The 18,942-nt window shown below is 47.0% G+C and overlaps 2 protein-coding genes across 3 annotated transcripts in view; one reads left to right on the top strand and one right to left on the bottom strand.

The window, feature by feature from the left end:
- Positions 1-8,137, bottom strand: part of LOC143808893 (uncharacterized) — a 200,814-nt gene extending 192,677 nt beyond the window's left edge. For both annotated transcript variants that reach the window (XM_077292070.1, XM_077292071.1), the window contains exon 1: positions 7,947-8,137. In XM_077292070.1, the coding sequence (XP_077148185.1) occupies positions 7,947-8,015 (69 nt within the window). In that variant the 5' untranslated portion in view covers positions 8,016-8,137. The remainder of the gene's footprint in view (positions 1-7,946) is intronic.
- An 82-nt stretch (positions 8,138-8,219) lies between these two features.
- The window catches only part of LOC143808882 (uncharacterized), a 459,352-nt gene continuing 448,629 nt past the window's right edge, over positions 8,220-18,942 (top strand). The window contains exon 1 of the mRNA XM_077292048.1: positions 8,220-8,469. The gene's annotated coding sequence lies outside the window, so the exon portion shown is untranslated. The remainder of the gene's footprint in view (positions 8,470-18,942) is intronic.

Raw genomic sequence — 18,942 nt, 5'->3', positions numbered from 1 at the left:
GATAATAATAGAAATATAGAAGAGTTTACCTCTCCGCTCAGCAGATAATAATAGAAATATAGAAGAGTTTACCTCTCCACTCAGCAGATAATAACAGAAATATAGAAGAGTTTACCTCTCCACTCAGCAGATAATAGAAATATAGAAGAGTTTACCTCTCCACTCAGCAGATAATAATAGAAATATAGAAGAGTTTACCTCTCCACTCAGCAGATAATAATAGAAATATAGAAGAGTTTACCTCTCCACTCAGCAGATAATAATAGAAATATAGAAGAGTTTACCTCTCCGCTCAGCAGATAATAATAGAAATATAGAAGAGTTTACCTCTCCACTCAGCAGATAATAGAAATATAGAAGAGTTTACCTCTCCACTCAGCAGATAATAATAGAAATATAGAAGAGTTTACCTCTCCACTCAGCAGATAATAGAAATATAGAAGAGTTTACCTCTCCACTCAGCAGATAATAGAAATATAGAAGAGTTTACCTCTCCACTCAGCAGATAATAACAGAAATATAGAAGAGTTTACCTCTCCACTCAGCAGATAATAGAAATATAGAAGAGTTTACCTCTCCACTCAGCAGATAATAATAGAAATATAGAAGAGTTTACCTCTCCACTCAGCAGATAATAATAGAAATATAGAAGAGTTTACCTCTCCACTCAGCAGATAATAATAGAAATATAGAAGAGTTTACCTCTCCGCTCAGCAGATAATAATAGAAATATAGAAGAGTTTACCTCTCCACTCAGCAGATAATAGAAATATAGAAGAGTTTACCTCTCCACTCAGCAGATAATAACAGAAATATAGAAGAGTTTACCTCTCCACTCAGCAGATAATAGAAATATAGAAGAGTTTACCTCTCCACTCAGCAGATAATAGAAATATAGAAGAGTTTACCTCTCCACTCAGCAGATAATAATAGAAATATAGAAGAGTTTACCTCTCCACTCAGCAGATAATGATAGAAATATAGAAGAGTTTACCTCTCCGCTCAGCAGATAATAATAGAAATATAGAAGAGTTTACCTCTCCACTCAGCAGATAATAATAGAAATATAGAAGAGTTTACCTCTCCACTCAGCAGATAATGATAGAAATATAGAAGAGTTTACCTCTCCGCTCAGCAGATAATAATAGAAATATAGAAGAGTTTACCTCTCCACTCAGCAGATAATAATAGATATATAGAAGAGTTTACCTCTCCGCTCAGCAGATAATAATAGAAATATAGAAGAGTTTACCTCTCCACTCAGCAGATAATAATAGAAATATAGAAGAGTTTACCTCTCCGCTCAGCAGATAATAATACAAATATAGAAGAGTTTACCGCTCCACTCAGCAGATAATAATAGAAATATAGAAGAGTTTACCTCTCCGCTCAGCAGATAATAGAAATATAGAAGAGTTTACCTCTCCACTCAGCAGATAATAGAAATATAATAGAGTTTACCTCTCCACTCAGCAAATAATGATAGAAATATAAAAGAGTTTACCTCTCCACTCAGCAGATAATAATAGAAATATAGAAGAGTTTACCTCTCCACTCAGCAGATAATAGTAATATAGAAGAGTTTACCTCTCCGCTCAGCAGATAATAATAGAAATATAGAAGAGTTTACCTCTCCGCTCAGCAGATAATAATAGAAATATAGAAGAGTTTACCTCTCCACTCAGCAGATAATAGAAATATAGAAGAGTTTACCTCTCCACTCAGCACATAATAGAAATATAGAAGAGTTTACCTCTCCATTTAGCAGATAATAATAGAAATATAGAAGAGTTTACCTCTCCACTCAGCAGATAATAATAGATATATAGAAGAGTTTACCTCTCCACTCAGCAGATAATAGAAATATAGAAGAGTTTACCTCTCCACTCAGCAGATAATAATAGAAATATAGAAGAGTTTACCTCTCCGCTCAGCAGATAATAATAGAAATATAGAAGAGTTTACCTCTCCACTCAGCAGATAATAACAGAAATATAGAAGAGTTTACCTCTCCACTCAGCAGATAATAGAAATATAGAAGAGTTTACCTCTCCACTCAGCAGATAATAGAAATATAGAAGAGTTTACCTCTCCACTCAGCAGATAATAATAGACATATAGAAGAGTTTACCTCTCCACTCAGCAGATAATAATAGAAATATAGAAGAGTTTAACTCTCCACTCAGCAGATAATAATAGAAATACAGAAGTGTTTACCTCTCCACTCAGCAGATAATAGAAATATAGAAGAGTTTACCTCTCCACTCAGCAGATAATAGAAATATAGAAGAGTTTACCTCTCCACTCAGCAGATAATAATAGAAATATAGAAGAGTTTACCTCTCCACTCAGCAGATAATAATAGAAATATAGAAGAGTTTACCTCTCCACTCAGCAGATAATAATAGAAATATAGAAGAGTTTACCTCTCCGCTCAGCAGATAATAATAGAAATATAGAAGAGTTTACCTCTCCACTCAGCAGATAATAATAGAAATACAGAAGAGTTTACCTCTCCACTCAGCAGATAATAGAAATATAGAAGAGTTTACCTCTCCACTCAGCAGATAATAACAGAAATATAGAAGAGTTTACCTCTCCACTCAGCAGATAATAGAAATATAGAAGAGTTTACCTCTCCACTCAGCAGATAATAGAAATATAGAAGAGTTTACCTCTCCACTCAGCAGATAATAATAGAAATATAGAAGAGTTTACCTCTCCACTCAGCAGATAATAATAGATATATAGAAGAGTTTACCTCTCCACTCAGCAGATAATAGAAATATAGAAGAGTTTACCTCTCCACTCAGCAGATAATAGAAATATAGAAGAGTTTACCTCTCTGCTCAGCAGATAATAATAGAAATATAGAAGAGTTTACCTCTCCACTCAGCAGATAATAATAGAAATATAGAAGAGTTTACCTCTCCGCTCAGCAGATAATAATAGAAATATAGAAGAGTTTACCTCTCCACTCAGCAGATAATAATAGAAATACAGAAGAGTTTACCTCTCCACTCAGCAGATAATAGAAATATAGAAGAGTTTACCTCTCCACTCAGCAGATAATAACAGAAATATAGAAGAGTTTACCTCTCCACTCAGCAGATAATAGAAATATAGAAGAGTTTACCTCTCCACTCAGCAGATAATAGAAATATAGAAGAGTTTACCTCTCCACTCAGCAGATAATAATAGAAATATAGAAGAGTTTACCTCTCCGCTCAGCAGATAATAATAGAAATATAGAAGAGTTTACCTCTCCACTCAGCAGATAATAATAGATATATAGAAGAGTTTACCTCTCCACTCAGCAGATAATAGATATATAGAAGAGTTTACCTCTCCGCTCAGCAGATAATGATAGAAATATAGAAGAGTTTACCTCTCCACTCAGCAGATAATAATAGAAATATAGAAGAGTTTACCTCTCCACTCAGCAGATAATAATAGATATATAGAAGAGTTTACCTCTCCACTCAGCAGATAATAATAGAAATATAGAAGAGTTTACCTCTCCACTCAGCAGATAATAGAAATATAGAAGAGTTTACCTCTCCACTCAGCAGATAATAGAAATATAGAAGAGTTTACCTCTCCACTCAGCAGATAATAATAGATATATAGAAGAGTTTACCTCTCCACTCAACAGATAATAGAAATATAGAAGAGTTTACCTCTCCACTCAGCAGATAATAATAGAAATATAGAAGAGTTTACCTCTCCACTCAGCAGATAATAATAGAAATATAGAAGAGTTTACCTCTCCACTCAGCAGATAATAATAGAAATATAGAAGAGTTTACCTCTCCCCTCAGCAGATAATAATACAAATATAGAAGAGTTTACCTCTCCACTCAGCAGATAATAATAGATATATAGAAGAGTTTACCTCTCCACTCAACAGATAATAGAAATATAGAAGAGTTTACCTCTCCACTCAGCAGATAATAATAGAAATATAGAAGAGTTTACCTCTCCACTCAGCAGATAATAATAGAAATATAGAAGAGTTTACCTCTCCACTCAGCAGATAATAATAGAAATATAGAAGAGTTTACCTCTCCACTCAGCAGATAATAATAGAAATATAGAAGAGTTTACCTCTCCACTCAGCAGATAATAATACAAATATAGAAGAGTTTACCTCTCCACTCAGCAGATAATAATAGATATATAGAAGAGTTTACCTCTCCACTCAACAGATAATAGAAATATAGAAGAGTTTACCTCTCCACTCAGCAGATAATAATAGAAATATAGAAGAGTTTACCTCTCCACTCAACAGATAATAGAAATATAGAAGAGTTTACCTCTCCACTCAGCAGATAATAATAGAAATATAGAAGAGTTTACCTCTCCACTCAGCAGATAATAATAGAAATATAGAAGAGTTTACCTCTCCACTCAGCAGATAATAATAGAAATATAGAAGAGTTTACCTCTCCACTCAGCAGGTAATAATAGAAATATAGAAGAGTTTACCTCTCCACTCAGCAGGTAATAATAGAAATATAGAAGAGTTTACCTCTCCACTCAGCAGATAATAATAGAAATATAGAAGAGTTTACCTCTCCACTCAGCAGGTAATAATAGAAATATAGAAGAGTTTACCTCTCCACTCAGCAGGTAATAATAGAAATATAGAAGAGTTTACCTCTCCACTCAGCAGATAATAATAGAAATATAGAAGAGTTTACCTCTCCGCTCAGCAGATAATAATAGAAATATAGAAGAGTTTACCTCTCCACTCAGCAGATAATAGAAATATAGAAGAGTTTACCTCTCCACTCAGCAGATAATAATAGAAATATAGAAGAGTTTACCTCTCCACTCAGCAGATAATAATAGAAATATAGAAGAGTTTACCTCTCCACTCAGCAGATAATAATAGAAATATGGAAGAGTTTACCTCTCCACTCAGCAGATAATAATAGAAATATAGAAGAGTTTACCTCTCCACTCAGCAGATAATAGAAATATAGAAGAGTTTACCTCTCCACTCAGCAGATAATAGAAATATAGAAGAGTTTACCTCTCCGCTCAGCAGATAATAGAAATATAGAAGAGTTTACCTCTCCACTCAGCAGATAATAGAAATATAGAAGAGTTTACCTCTCCACTCAGCAGATAATGATAGAAATATAGAAGAGTTTACCTCTCCACTCAGCAGATAATGATAGAAATATAGAAGAGTTTACCTCTCCACTCAGCAGGTAATAATAGAAATATAGAAGAGTTTACCTCTCCCCTCAGCAGATAATAGAAATATAGAAGAGTTTACCTCTCCACTCAGCAGATAATGATAGAAATATAGAAGAGTTTACCTCTCCACTCAGCAGATAATGATAGAAATATAGAAGAGTTTACCTCTCCACTCAGCAGGTAATAATAGAAATATAGAAGAGTTTACCTCTCCACTCAGCAGATAATAGAAATATAGAAGAGTTTACCTCTCCACTCAGCAGATAATGATAGAAATATAGAAGAGTTTACCTCTCCACTCAGCAGATAATAATAGAAATATAGAAGAGTTTACCTCTCCACTCAGCAGGTAATAATAGAAATATAGAAGAGTTTACCTCTCCACTCAGCAGATAATGATAGAAATATAGAAGAGTTTACCTCTCCACTCAGCAGATAATAATAGAAATATAGAAGAGTTTACCTCTCCGCTCAGCAGATAATAATAGATATATAGAAGAGTTTACCTCTCCACTCAGCAGATAATAGAAATATAGAAGAGTTTACCTCTCCACTCAGCAGGTAATAATAGAAATATAGAAGAGTTTACCTCTCCACTCAGCAGATAATAATAGATATATGGAGCAGTTTCCTCTCCGCTCAGCAGGTAATAATAGATATATGGAGCAGTTTCCTCTCCGCTCAGCAGATAATAATAGATATATGGAGCAGTTTCCTCTCCACTCAGCAGATAATAATAGATATATGGAGCAGTTTCCTCTCCGCTCAGCAGGTAATAATAGATATATGGAGCAGTTTCCTCTCCGCTCAGCAGATAATAATAGATATATGGAGCAGTTTCCTCTCCACTCAGCAGATAATAATAGATATATGGAGCAGTTTCCTCTCCGCTCAGCAGGTAATAATAGATATATGGAGCAGTTACCTCTCCACTCAGCAGATAATAATAGATATATGGAGCAGTTTCCTCTCCACTCAGCAGATAATAATAGATATATGGAGCAGTTTCCTCTCCGCTCAGCAGGTAATAATAGATATATGGAGCAGTTTCCTCTCCGCTCAGCAGATAATAATAGATATATGGAGCAGTTTCCTCTCCACTCAGCAGATAATAATAGATATATGGAGCAGTTTCCTCTCCACTCAGCAGATAATAATAGATATATGGAGCAGTTTCCTCTCCACTCAGCAGATAATAATAGATATATGGAGCAGTTTCCTCTCCGCTCAGCAGGTAATAATAGATATATGGAGCAGTTACCTCTCCACTCAGCAGATAATAATAGATATATGGAGCAGTTTCCTCTCCACTCAGCAGATAATAATAGATATATGGAGCAGTTTCCTCTCCACTCAGCAGATAATAATAGATATATGGAGCAGTTTCCTCTCCGCTCAGCAGGTAATAATAGATATATGGAGCAGTTTCCTCTCCGCTCAGCAGGTAATAATAGATATATGGAGCAGTTTCCTCTCCGCTCAGCAGATAATAATAGATATATGGAGCAGTTTCCTCTCCACTCAGCAGATAATAATAGATATATGGAGCAGTTTCCTCTCCACTCAGCAGATAATAATAGATATATGGAGCAGTTACCTCTCCACTCAGCAGATAATAATAGATATATGGAGCAGTTTCCTCTCCGCTCAGCAGGTAATAATAGATATATGGAGCAGTTTCCTCTCCGCTCAGCAGATAATAATAGATATATGGAGCAGTTTCCTCTCCGCTCAGCAGATAATAATAGATATATAGAAGAGTTTACCTCTCCACTCAGCAGATAATAATAGAAATATAGAAGAGTTTACCTCTCCACTCAGCAGATAATAATAGATATATAGAAGAGTTTACCTCTCCACTCAGCAGATAATAATAGAAATATAGAAGAGTTTACCTCTCCACTCAGCAGATAATAATAGAAATATAGAAGAGTTTACCTCTCCACTCAGCAGATAATAATAGATATATAGAAGAGTTTACCTCTCCACTCAGCAGATAATAATAGAAATATAGAAGAGTTTACCTCTCCGCTCAGCAGATAATAATAGATATATGGAGCAGTTTCCTCTCCGCTCAGCAGATAATAATAGATATATGGAGCAGTTACCTCTCCACTCAGCAGATAATAATAGATATATGGAGCAGTTTCCTCTCCGCTCAGCAGATAATAATAGATATATGGAGCAGTTACCTCTCCGCTCAGCAGATAATAATAGATATATGGAGCAGTTTCCTCTCCGCTCAGCAGATAATAATAGATATATGGAGCAGTTTCCTCTCCGCTCAGCAGGTAATAATAGATATATGGAGCAGTTACCTCTCCACTCAGCAGATAATAATAGATATATGGAGCAGTTTCCTCTCCGCTCAGCAGGTAATAATAGATATATGGAGCAGTTTCCTCTCCGCTCAGCAGATAATAATAGATATATGGAGCAGTTTCCTCTCCACTCAGCAGATAATAATAGATATATGGAGCAGTTTCCTCTCCGCTCAGCAGGTAATAATAGATATATGGAGCAGTTTCCTCTCCGCTCAGCAGATAATAATAGATATATGGAGCAGTTTCCTCTCCACTCAGCAGATAATAATAGATATATGGAGCAGTTTCCTCTCCGCTCAGCAGGTAATAATAGATATATGGAGCAGTTACCTCTCCACTCAGCAGATAATAATAGATATATGGAGCAGTTACCTCTCCGCTCAGCAGATAATAATAGATATATGGAGCAGTTACCTCTCCGCTCAGCAGGGAGATGATCTCCAGGGCGCAGGCGATGATTCTTCGGGACGTCTCTGCCTCCATCCTCGGCCGTCGCTCAGGTGACAGATGTTGGATGATGTCGGGGGATGGAGACCTTCAGCTTCTGTATAATAACGGCTGACACCAGACAACAATCTGCAGCTGCTGCACTGTAGAGATGAAGGACCTGTGATGATGTCAGCACCATGTGACCAGGAGGGGCGGAGCTCAGCTGTGCCATGCTGCTGTAGGACCTGTGATGACGTCAGTGTCATGTGACTATTCTAGCTCCGCCCCTCGGTCACGTGGTATCCCCACAGGTCCTGGAGCCGCTGTACACACAGGAGCTGCAGTCTCCGCTTCACCATTGCGGATTTCCACACACGGCTCCTTCTATCGTGTTACTCCCCCGCCCGTAGCTGCAGTGTGAGGGAGAGGCCGCCGCTCCTGGATCTACTGGATTTACTACAGCGATACAGGTGATAATTGGAGACTTCTCTGCAAGGCACAATCTCAGGTGAGGAGGGAGGAGGGAGGAGGGGGCCACTGCCACAGGACAGACCCTGAGGAGGGAGGAGGGGGCCACTGCCACAGGACAGACCCTGAGGAGGGAGGAGAGGGCCACTGCCACAGGACAGACCCTGAGGAGGGAGGAGGGGGCCACTGCCACAGGACAGACCCTGAGGAGGGAGGAGAGGGCCACTGCCACAGGACAGACCCTGAGGAGGGAGGAGAGGGCCACTGCCACAGGACAGACCCTGAGGAGGGAGAACGGGGCCACTGCCACAGGACAGACCCTGAGGAGGGAGGAGGGGGCCACAGGACAGACCCTGAGGAGGGAGGAGGGGGCCACTGCCACAGGACAGACCCTGAGGAGGGAGGAGGGGGCCACTGCCACAGGACAGACCCTGAGGAGGGAGGAGGGGGCCACTGCCACAGGACAGACCCTGAGGAGGGGGCCACTGCCACAGGACAGACCCTGAGGAGGGAGGAGGGGGCCACTGCCACACGACAGACCCTGAGGAGGGAGGAGGGGGCCACTGCCACAGGACAGACCCTGAGGAGGGAGGAGGGGGCCACTGCCACAGGACAGACCCTGAGGAGGGGGCCACTGCCACAGGACAGACCCTGAGGAGGGAGGAAGGGGCCACTGCCACAGGACAGACCCTGAGGAGGGGGCCACTGCCAGAGGACAGACCCTGAGGAGGGAGGAAGGGGCCACTGCCACAGGACAGACCCTGAGGAGGGAGGAAGGGGCCACTGCTACAGGACAGACCCTGAGGAGGGAGGAGGAGGCCACTGCCACAGGACAGACCCTGAGGAGGGAGGAGGGGGCCACTGCCACAGTACAGACCCTGAGGAGGGAGGAGAGGGCCACTGCCACAGGACAGACCCTGAGGAGGGAGGAGAGGGCCACTGCCACAGGACAGACCCTGAGGAGGGAGGAGAGGGCCACTGCCACAGGACAGACCCTGAGGAGGGAGGAAGGGGCCACTGCCACAGGACAGACCCTGAAGAGGGAGGACAGGGCCACTGCCACAGGACAGACCCTGAGGAGGGAGGAGAGGGCCACTGCCACAGGACAGACCCTGAGGAGGGAGAACGGGGCCACTGCCACAGGACAGACCCTGAGGAGGGAGGACGGGGCCACTGCCACAGGACAGACCCTGAGGAGGGAGGACGGGGCCACTGCCACAGGACAGACCCTGAGGAGGGAGGAAGTGGCCACTGTTGTGAATTCTGTTTGTGGGCTCCCCCGGTGGTGTTTTATGGTAGTGCCACTTATTTGCCTTCTTCTATCCTTGATCACCTGTTGACACCCATTAGGGGAGTTTCCTATTTAAGGCTGCTTGGCTGCTGGTCCGATGCCGGCCAACAATGTATCAGTAGCATTCTGTTGCATTCTCCTGCCTCAAGATCCTGTTCAGCTAAGTTGAATTTTGTTTCTAGTTAATGCTATTTTTGTCCAGCTATTTGCAATGTGACTCTCTGTAGCTGGAAGCTCTCGTGGACTGACATTGCCACTCCAGTGGCATGAGTTGTCACTGGAGTTTTAAAGTAATTTCAGGATGGTGTTTTTGAGTAGTGTTTTGAAGTTGACCGTGAGGTAACTCTTTCCTATCCTTCTGCTATCTAGTAAGCGGACCTCACTGTGCTAAATCTGCTGTTCATCCTACGTATGTCTTTTCCTCTTGACTCACCGTCAATATCTGTGGGGGACTGCTATCTCCTTTTGGGGTTCATCTCTGGAGGTAAGGCAGGCCTGTATATTCCTCTGATAGGGGTAGTTAGATCTCCGGCTGGCGCGTGGTGTCTAGGGCATCGTAGGAAACACTCCCCGGCTACTTCCAGTGTTGTGTCAGGTTCAGGTCACGGTCACTTTAGTTCCCATCACCCGAGAGCTAGTCCGTTGTTATTTTGTTTTCCCTGCCATTGGGAAAATCATAACAGTTTGGCCGGCCCCCATGTGTTAAAACTATGCACTAAAGCAGGAAAGGATATGAAAAGGTTTTTTTTTGTTCCTTCTGTGTTTGGAAAGTGCACCTTAGTGCTTATTTGTACTCCTTGCTTAAACTGCAGTCTTCAGCCTTTTTTTTTTTTCCTCTCCTCTTAATCTCTGAATGGCTTTGGTTACACCTGTTTGAATCATGGATCCACAGAGTTTGGTTGTAGGTCTGAATAACCTGGCTACAAAAGTCCAGAACTTACAAGATTTTGTTATACGTGCTCCAATGTCTGAACCTAAGATCCCTATGCCTGAATTTTTTACCGGAGACAGATCCCGTTTTTTGCATTTCAGAGAGAATTGTAAATTGTTTTTGTCTCTGAAATCTCACTCTGCTGGTGATCCTGCGCAACAGGTTAAAATTGTTATTTCTCTATTGCGGGGTGACCCACAAAGTTGGGCATTTGCATTGTCGCCAGGGGATCCTGCGTTATTAAATGTAGATGCGTTTTTTCTGGCTTTGGGGTTGCTTTATGAAGAACCTAATTTAGAGATTTTGGCTGAGAAAGCCTTGATAGCTCTTTCCCAAGGGCAAGATGAAGCTGAGATATACTGCCAAAAATTTCGTAAATGGTCGGTGCTTACTAAATGGAATGAGTGCGCTCTAGCAGCTAATTTCAGAGAAGGTCTCTCTGATGCCGTGAAGGATGTCATGGTGGGGTTCCTTGTGCCTACAGGTCTGAATGATGCCATGAAATTGGCTATCCAGATTGATCGGCGTTTATGGGAGCGCAAATCTGTGCACCATATGGCGGTATCTTCTGAGCAAAAATCTGTGCACCATATGGCGGTATCTTTTGAGCAAAAACCTGTGCACCATATGGCGGTATCTTCTGAGCAAAAACCTGTGCATCATTTGGCGGTATCTTCTGAGCAAAGACCTGTGCATCATTTGGCGGTGACCTCTGAAAAGGCACCAGAGCATATGCAATGCGATAGTGTATTGTCTAGAGGCGAACGACAGAATTACAGGCGCAAAAATGGGTTGTGCTTCTACTGTGGGGATCCAGCTCATGTTATATCAGCATGCTCTAAACGCATAAAGAAGGTTGATAAAAAGGTTGATAAATCTTTTTCTATGGGTACCTTGCAGTCTAAATTTCTTTTGTCCGTGACATTGATTTGTACTTTATCATCTGTTACTGTGGATGCTTATGTGGATTCTGGCGCCGCTCTGAGTCTCATGGATTGGTCCTTTGCCAAGCGTTGTGGGTTTGATTTGGAGCCTCTGGAGGTTTCTATTCCCTTAAAGGGTATTGATTCTACACCTTTGGCTAGCAATAAACCACAATATTGGACACAAGTGACTATGCATCTTACCCCAGACCATCAGGAGATTATTCGTTTCCTTGTGTTATATAATCTACATGACGTATTAGTACTTGGATTACCATGGTTACAAATTCATAATCCAGTCTTGGACTGGAGATCAATGTCTGTGCTGAGCTGGGGATGTCGGGGGATTCATGGGGATACACCTTTGGTTCCCATTTCTTCATCTACTCCCTCTGAGATCCCAGCATTTCTGTCAGATTTTTATGATGTCTTTCAGGAGCCTAAAACTGATTCTCTTCCCCCTCACAGAGAGTGTGACTGCGCTATTGAGTTGATTCCCGGTAGTAAATTTCCTAAGGGTCGCTTGTTTAATTTGTCTGTACCTGAACATACTGCTATGCGGGAGTATATCAGAGAATCTTTGGAAAAGGGTCATATTCGCCCCTCTTTGTCTCCACTGGGGGCAGGGTTTTTCTTTGTGGGTAAAAAGGATGGTTCATTGAGACCTTGTATCGACTATCGACTTCTGAATAAGATTACAGTTAAATACCAGTACCCTTTGCCTTTACTGACTGATCTTTTTGCTCGCATAAAGGGGGCGAAGTGGTTCACTAAGATCGATCTACGTGGTGCGTATAATTTGGTGCGGATTAAGCAGGGGGATGAGTGGAAGACCGCATTTAATACGCCTGAAGGCCATTTTGAGTATTTGGTAATGCCTTTCGGTCTCGCGAATGCCCCTTCCGTTTTTCAGTCCTTTATGCACGATATTTTCCGTGAATATCTGGATAAATTTATGATTGTGTATTTGGATGATATTTTGATTTTTTCGGAGGACTGGGAATCTCATGTTCAACAGGTCAGGAGAGTTTTTCAGGTTTTACGAGCTAATTCTCTATTTGTGAAGGGCTCAAAGTGTATTTTTGGGGTTCAGAGAATTTCCTTTCTGGGATATATTTTTTCCCCTTCATCTATGGAGATGGACCCTGTTAAGGTTCAGGCTATTTGTGATTGGATACAACCTACTTCTCTAAAGAGTCTCAGAAATTCTTGGGATTTGCTAATTTCTATCGCCGATTCATAGCGGGTTTTTCTGCCATTGCTAAACCTTTGACTGATTTGACCAAAAAGGGTGCTGATGTTGCTAATTGGTCCTCTGCGGCTGTGGAGGCCTTTCGGGAGCTTAAGCGCCGCTTTTCTTCTGCTCCTGTGTTGCGCCAGCCTGATGTTTCGCTCCCGTTCCAGGTTGAAGTAGATGCTTCCGAGATCGGAGCAGGTGCAGTTTTGTCGCAGAAAGGTCCTGACTGCTCAGTGATGAGACCATGTGCGTTTTTTTCTCGAAAGTTTTCGCCCGCTGAGCGAAATTATGATGTTGGAAATCGGGAGCTCTTGGCCATGAAGTGGGCATTTGAGGAGTGGCATCATTGGCTTGAGGGTGCTAGACACCAGGTGGTGGTCTTGACTGACCACAAAAATCTAATTTATCTTGAGTCAGCCAGGCGTCTGAATCCTAGACAGGCGCGCTGGTCGTTGTTTTTCTCTCGATTTAACTTTGTGGTTTCATATCTGCCTGGGTCTAAGAATGTGAGGGCGGATGCCCTCTCTAGGAGTTTTGAGCCTGACTCGCCTGGTGATTCCGAACCTACTGGCATCCTGAAGGATGGGGTGATATTGTCAGCTGTCTCCCCAGACCTGCGGCGCTCTTTGCAGGAGTTTCAGGTGGATAGGCCTGATCGCTCTCCGCCTGGTAGACTGTTTGTCCCTGATGACTGGACCAGTAGAGTTATTTCGGAGGTTCACTCTTCCGCGTTGGCAGGTCATCCTGGAATTTTTGGCACCAGGGATCTGGTGTCTAGGTCCTTCTGGTGGCCTTCCTTGTCTCGAGATGTACGTATTTTTGTGCAGTCTTGTGATGTTTGTGCTCGGGCTAAGCCCTGCTGTTCCCGGGCCAGCGGGTTGTTGTTGCCCTTGCCTATTCCTAAGAGACCTTGGACGCACATCTCTATGGACTTTATTTCTGACCTTCCTGTTTCTCGTAGGATGTCCGTCATCTGGGTGGTGTGTGATCGTTTTTCCAAGATGGTTCACTTGGTACCTTTGCCCAAATTGCCCTCCTCCTCTGAGCTGGTCCCTCTATTTTTTCAGAATGTTGTGCGTTTGCATGGTATTCCTGAGAATATAGTGTCTGACAGGGGTACTCAGTTTGTGTCTAGATTTTGGCGGGCGTTCTGTGCCAGGATGGGCATTGACTTGTCTTTTTCGTCTGCATTCCATCCTCAGACTAATGGCCAGACTGAGCGTACTAATCAGACCTTGGAGACTTACTTGAGGTGTTTTGTGTCCGCTGATCAGGACGATTGGCTTGATTTTTTGCCATTGGCAGAGTTTGCCCTTAACAATCGGGCCAGTTCTGCCACTTTGGTTTCTCCATTTTTTTGTAATTCAGGGTTTCACCCTCGCTTTTCGTCCGGTCAATTGGAGTCTTCGGATTGTCCTGGAGTAGATGCTGTGGTTGATAGAATGCATCAGATTTGGGGACAGGTTGTGGACAATCTGAAGTTGTCCCAGGAGAAGACTCAACAGTTCACTAATCGTCATCGGCGTGTCGGTCCTCGTCTTTGTGTTGGGGACCTGGTTTGGTTGTCTTCTCGATTTGTTCCTATGAAGGTCTCGTCTCCTAAGTTTAAGCCTCGGTTTATCGGCCCTTATAGGATTCTGGAGGTTCTCAATCCTGTGTCCTTTCGTTTGGACCTCCCAGCATCTTTTACTATTCATAATGTTTTTCATCGGTCATTGTTGCGGAGGTATGAGGTGCCGGTTGTTCCGTCCGCTGATCCTCCTGCTCCTGTGCTGGTTGAGGGTGAGTTGGAGTATGTGGTGGAAAAGATCTTGGACTCCCGTGTTTCCAGACGGAAACTTCAGTATCTGGTTAAGTGGAAAGGCTATGGTCAGGAGGATAATTCTTGGGTGACAGCATCTGATGTTCATGCTCCTGATTTGGTTCGTGCATTTCATAGTGCTCATCCAGATCGCCCTGGTGGTTCTGGTGAGGGTTCGGTGCCCCCTCCTTAAGGGGGGGGTACTGTTGTGAATTCTGTTTGTGGGCTCCCCCGGTGGTGTTTTATGGTAGTGCCACTTATTTGCCTTCTTCTATCATTGATCACCTGTTGACACCCATTAGGGGAGTTTCCTATTTAAGGCTGCTTGGCTGCTGGTCCGATGCCGGCCAACAATGTATCAGTAGCATTCTGTTGCATTCTCCTGCCTCAAGATCCTGTTCAGCTAAGTTGAATTTTGTTTCTAGTTAATGCTATTTTTGTCCAGCTATTTGCAATGTGACTCTCTGCAGCTGGAAGCTCTCGTGGACTGAAATTGCCACTCCAGTGGCATGAGTTGTCACTGGAGTTTTAAAGTAATTTCAGGATGGTGTTTTTGAGTAGTGTTTTGAAGTTGACCGTGAAGTAACACTTTCCTGTCCTTCTGCTATCTAGTAAGCGGACCTCACTGTGCTAAATCTGCTGTTCATCCTACGTATGTCTTTTCCTCTTGACTCACCGTCAATATCTGTGGGGGCCTGCTATCTCCTTTTGGGGTTCATCTCTGGAGGTAAGGCAGGCCTGTATATTCCTCTGATAGGGGTAGTTAGATCTCCGGCTGGCGCGTGGTGTCTAGGGCATCGTAGGAAACACTCCCCGGCTACTTCCAGTGTTGTGTCAGGTTCAGGTCACGGTCACTTTAGTTACCATCACCCGAGAGCTAGTCCGTTGTTGTTTTGTTTTCCCTGCCATTGGGAAAATCATAACAGGCCACTGCCACAGGACAGACCCTGAGGAGGGAGGAAGGGGCCATTGCCACAGGACAGACCCTGAGGAGGGAGGAAGGGTCCACTGCCACAGGACAGACCCTGAGGAGGGAGGAGGGGGCCACTGCCACAGGACAGACCCTGAGGAGGGAGGAGGGGGCCACTGCCACAGGACAGACCCTGAGGAGGGAGGAGAGGGCCACTGCCACAGGACAGACCCTGAGGAGGAAGGAAGGAAGGGGCCACTGCCACAGGACAGACCCTGAGGACGGGGCCTCTGCCACAGGACAGGCCCTGAGGAGGGAGCCACTGCCACAGGACAGACCCTGAGGAGGGAGGAAGGGGCCACTGCCACAGGACAGACCCTGAGGAGGGAGGAGGGGGCCACTGCCACAGGACAGACCCTGAGGAGGGAGGAAGGGGCCACTGCCACAGGACAGACCCTGAGGAGGGAGGAGGGGGCCACTGCCAAAGGACAGACCCTGAGGAGGGAGGAGGGGGCCACTGCCACAGGACAGACCCTGAGGAGGGAGGAGGGGGCCACTGCCACAGGACAGACCCTGAGGAGGGAGGAGGGGGCCACTGCCACAGGACAGACCCTGAGGAGGGAGGAGGGGGCCACTGCCAAAGGACAGACCCTGAGGAGGGAGGAGGAGGCCACTGCCACAGGACAGACCCTGAGGAGGGAGGAGGGGGCCACTGCCACAGGACAGACCCTGAGGAGGGAGGAGGGGGCCACTGCCACAGGACAGACCCTGAGGAGGGAGGAGGGGGCCACTGCCACAGGACAGACCCTGAAGAGGGAGGACAGGGCCACTGCCACAGGACAGACCCTGAGGAGGGGGCCACTGCCACAGGACAGACCCTGAGGAGGGAGGAAGGGGCCACTGCCACAGGACAGACCCTGAGGAGGGAGAACGGGGCCACTGCCACAGGACAGACCCTGAAGAGGGAGGACGGGGCCACTGCCACAGGACAGACCCGGAGGAGGGGGCCACTGCCACAGGACAGACCCTGAGGAGGGAGGAGGGGGCCACTGCCACAGGACAGACCCTGAGGAGGGAGGAGGGGGCCACTGCCACAGGACAGACCCTGAGGAGGGGGCCACTGCCACAGGACAGACCCTGAGGAGGGAGGAAGGGGCCACTGCCACAGGACAGACCCTGAGGAGGGGGCCACTGCCAGAGGACAGACCCTGAGGAGGGAGGAAGGGGCCACTGCCACAGGACAGACCCTGAGGAGGGAGGAGGAGGCCACTGCCACAGGACAGACCCTGAGGAGGGAGGAGGGGGCCACTGCCACAGGACAGACCCTGAGGAGGGAGGAGGGGGCCACTGCCACAGGACAGACCCTGAGGAGGGAGGAGAGGGCCACTGCCACAGGACAGACCCTGAGGAGGGAGGAGAGGGCCACTGCCACAGGACAGACCCTGAGGAGGGAGGAGAGGGCCACTGCCACAGGACAGACCCTGAGGAGGGAGGAGAGGGCCACTGCCACAGGACAGACCCTGAGGAGGGAGGAGAGGGCCACTGCCACAGGACAGACCCTGAGGAGGGAGGAAGGGGCCACTGCCACAGGACAGACCCTGAAGAGGGAGGAGAGGGCCACTGCCACAGGACAGACCCTGAGGAGGGAGGAAGGGGCCACTGCCACAGGACAGACCCTGAAGAGGGAGGACAGGGCCACTGCCACAGGACAGACCCTGAGGAGGGAGGAGAGGGCCACTGCCACAGGACAGACCCTGAGGAGGGAGAACGGGGCCACTGCCACAGGACAGACCCTGAGGAGGGAGGAAGGGGCCACTGCCACAGGACAGACCCTGAGGAGGGAGGACGGGGCCACTGCCACAGGACAGACCCTGAGGAGGGAGGACGGGGCCACTGCCACAGGACAGACCCTGAGGAGGGAGGAAGGGGCCATTGCCACAGGACAGACCCTGAGGAGGGAGGAAGGGTCCACTGCCACAGGACAGACCCTGAGGAGGGAGTAAGGGGCCACTGCCACAGGACAGACCCTGAGGAGGGAGGAGGGGGCCACTGCCACAGGACAGACCCTGAGGAGGGAGGAGAGGGCCACTGCCACAGGACAGACCCTGAGGAGGGAGGAGAGGGCCACTGCCACAGGACAGACCCTGAGGAGGAAGGAAGGAAGGGGCCACTGCCACAGGACAGACCCTGAGGAGGGAGGAGAGGGCCACTGCCACAGGACAGACCCTGAGGAGGGAGGAGGGGGCCACTGCCACAGGACAGACCCTGATCAGGGAGGAAGGGACCACTGCCGCAGGACAGACCCTGAGGAGGGAGGAGGGGGCCACTGCCACAGGACAGACCCTGAGGAGGGAGGAGGGGGCCACTGCCACAGGACAGACCCTGAGGAGGGAGTAAGGGGCCACTGCCACAGGACAGACCCTGAGGAGGGAGTAAGGGGCCACTGCCACAGGACAGACCCTGAGGAGGGAGGAAGGGGCCACTGCCACAGGACAGACCCTGAGGAGGGAGCAAGGGGACACTGCCACAGGACAGACCCTGAGGAGGGAGGAGGGGGCCACTGCCACAGGACAGACCCTGAGGAGGGAGGAGGGGGCCACTGCCACAGGACAGACCCTGAGGAGGGAGGAGGGGGCCACTGCCACAGGACAGACCCTGAGGAGGGAGGAGGGGGCCACTGCCACAGGACAGACCCTGAGGAGGGAGGAGGGGGCCACTGCCACAGGACAGACCCTGAGGAGGGAGGAGGGGGCCACTGCCACAGGACAGACCCTGAGGAGGGAGGAGGGGGCCACTGCCACAGGACAGACCCTGAGGAGGGAGGAAGGGGCCACTGCCACAGGACAGACGCTGAGGAGGGAGCAAGGGGACACTGCCACAGGACACACCCTGAGGAGGGGGCCACTGCCACAGGACAGACCCTGAGGAGGGAGGAGGGGGCCACTGCCACAGGACAGACCCTGAGGAGGGAGGAGGGGGCCATTGCCACAGGACAGACCCTGAGGAGGGAGGAGAGGGCCATTGCCACAGGACAGACCCTGAGGAGGGAGGAGGGGGCCACTGCCAGAGGACAGACCCTGAGGAGGGAGGAGGGGGCCACTGCCAGAGGACAGACCCTGAGGAGGGAGGAGGGGGCCACTGCCACAGGACAGACCCTGAGGAGGGAGGAGGGGGCCACTGCCAGAGGACAGACCCTGAGGAGGGAGGAGGGGGCCACTGCCACAGGACAGACCCTGAGGAGAGAGGAGGGGGCCACTGCCACAGGACAGACCCTGAGGAGGGAGGAGGGGGCCACTGCCACAGGACAGACCCTGAGGAGGGAGGAAGGGGCCACTGCCACAGGACAGACCCTGAGGAGGGAGCAAGGGGACACTGCCACAGGACAGACCCTGAGGAGGGAGGAGGGGGCCACTGCCACAG

This window comes from Ranitomeya variabilis, chromosome 2 (genome assembly GCF_051348905.1).
Source record: "Ranitomeya variabilis isolate aRanVar5 chromosome 2, aRanVar5.hap1, whole genome shotgun sequence".
NCBI classification, from domain to species: Eukaryota; Metazoa; Chordata; class Amphibia; order Anura; family Dendrobatidae; genus Ranitomeya; species Ranitomeya variabilis.
Note: the sequence above shows the minus strand (reverse complement) of the source record. Positions and strands in the feature narration are given on the sequence as shown.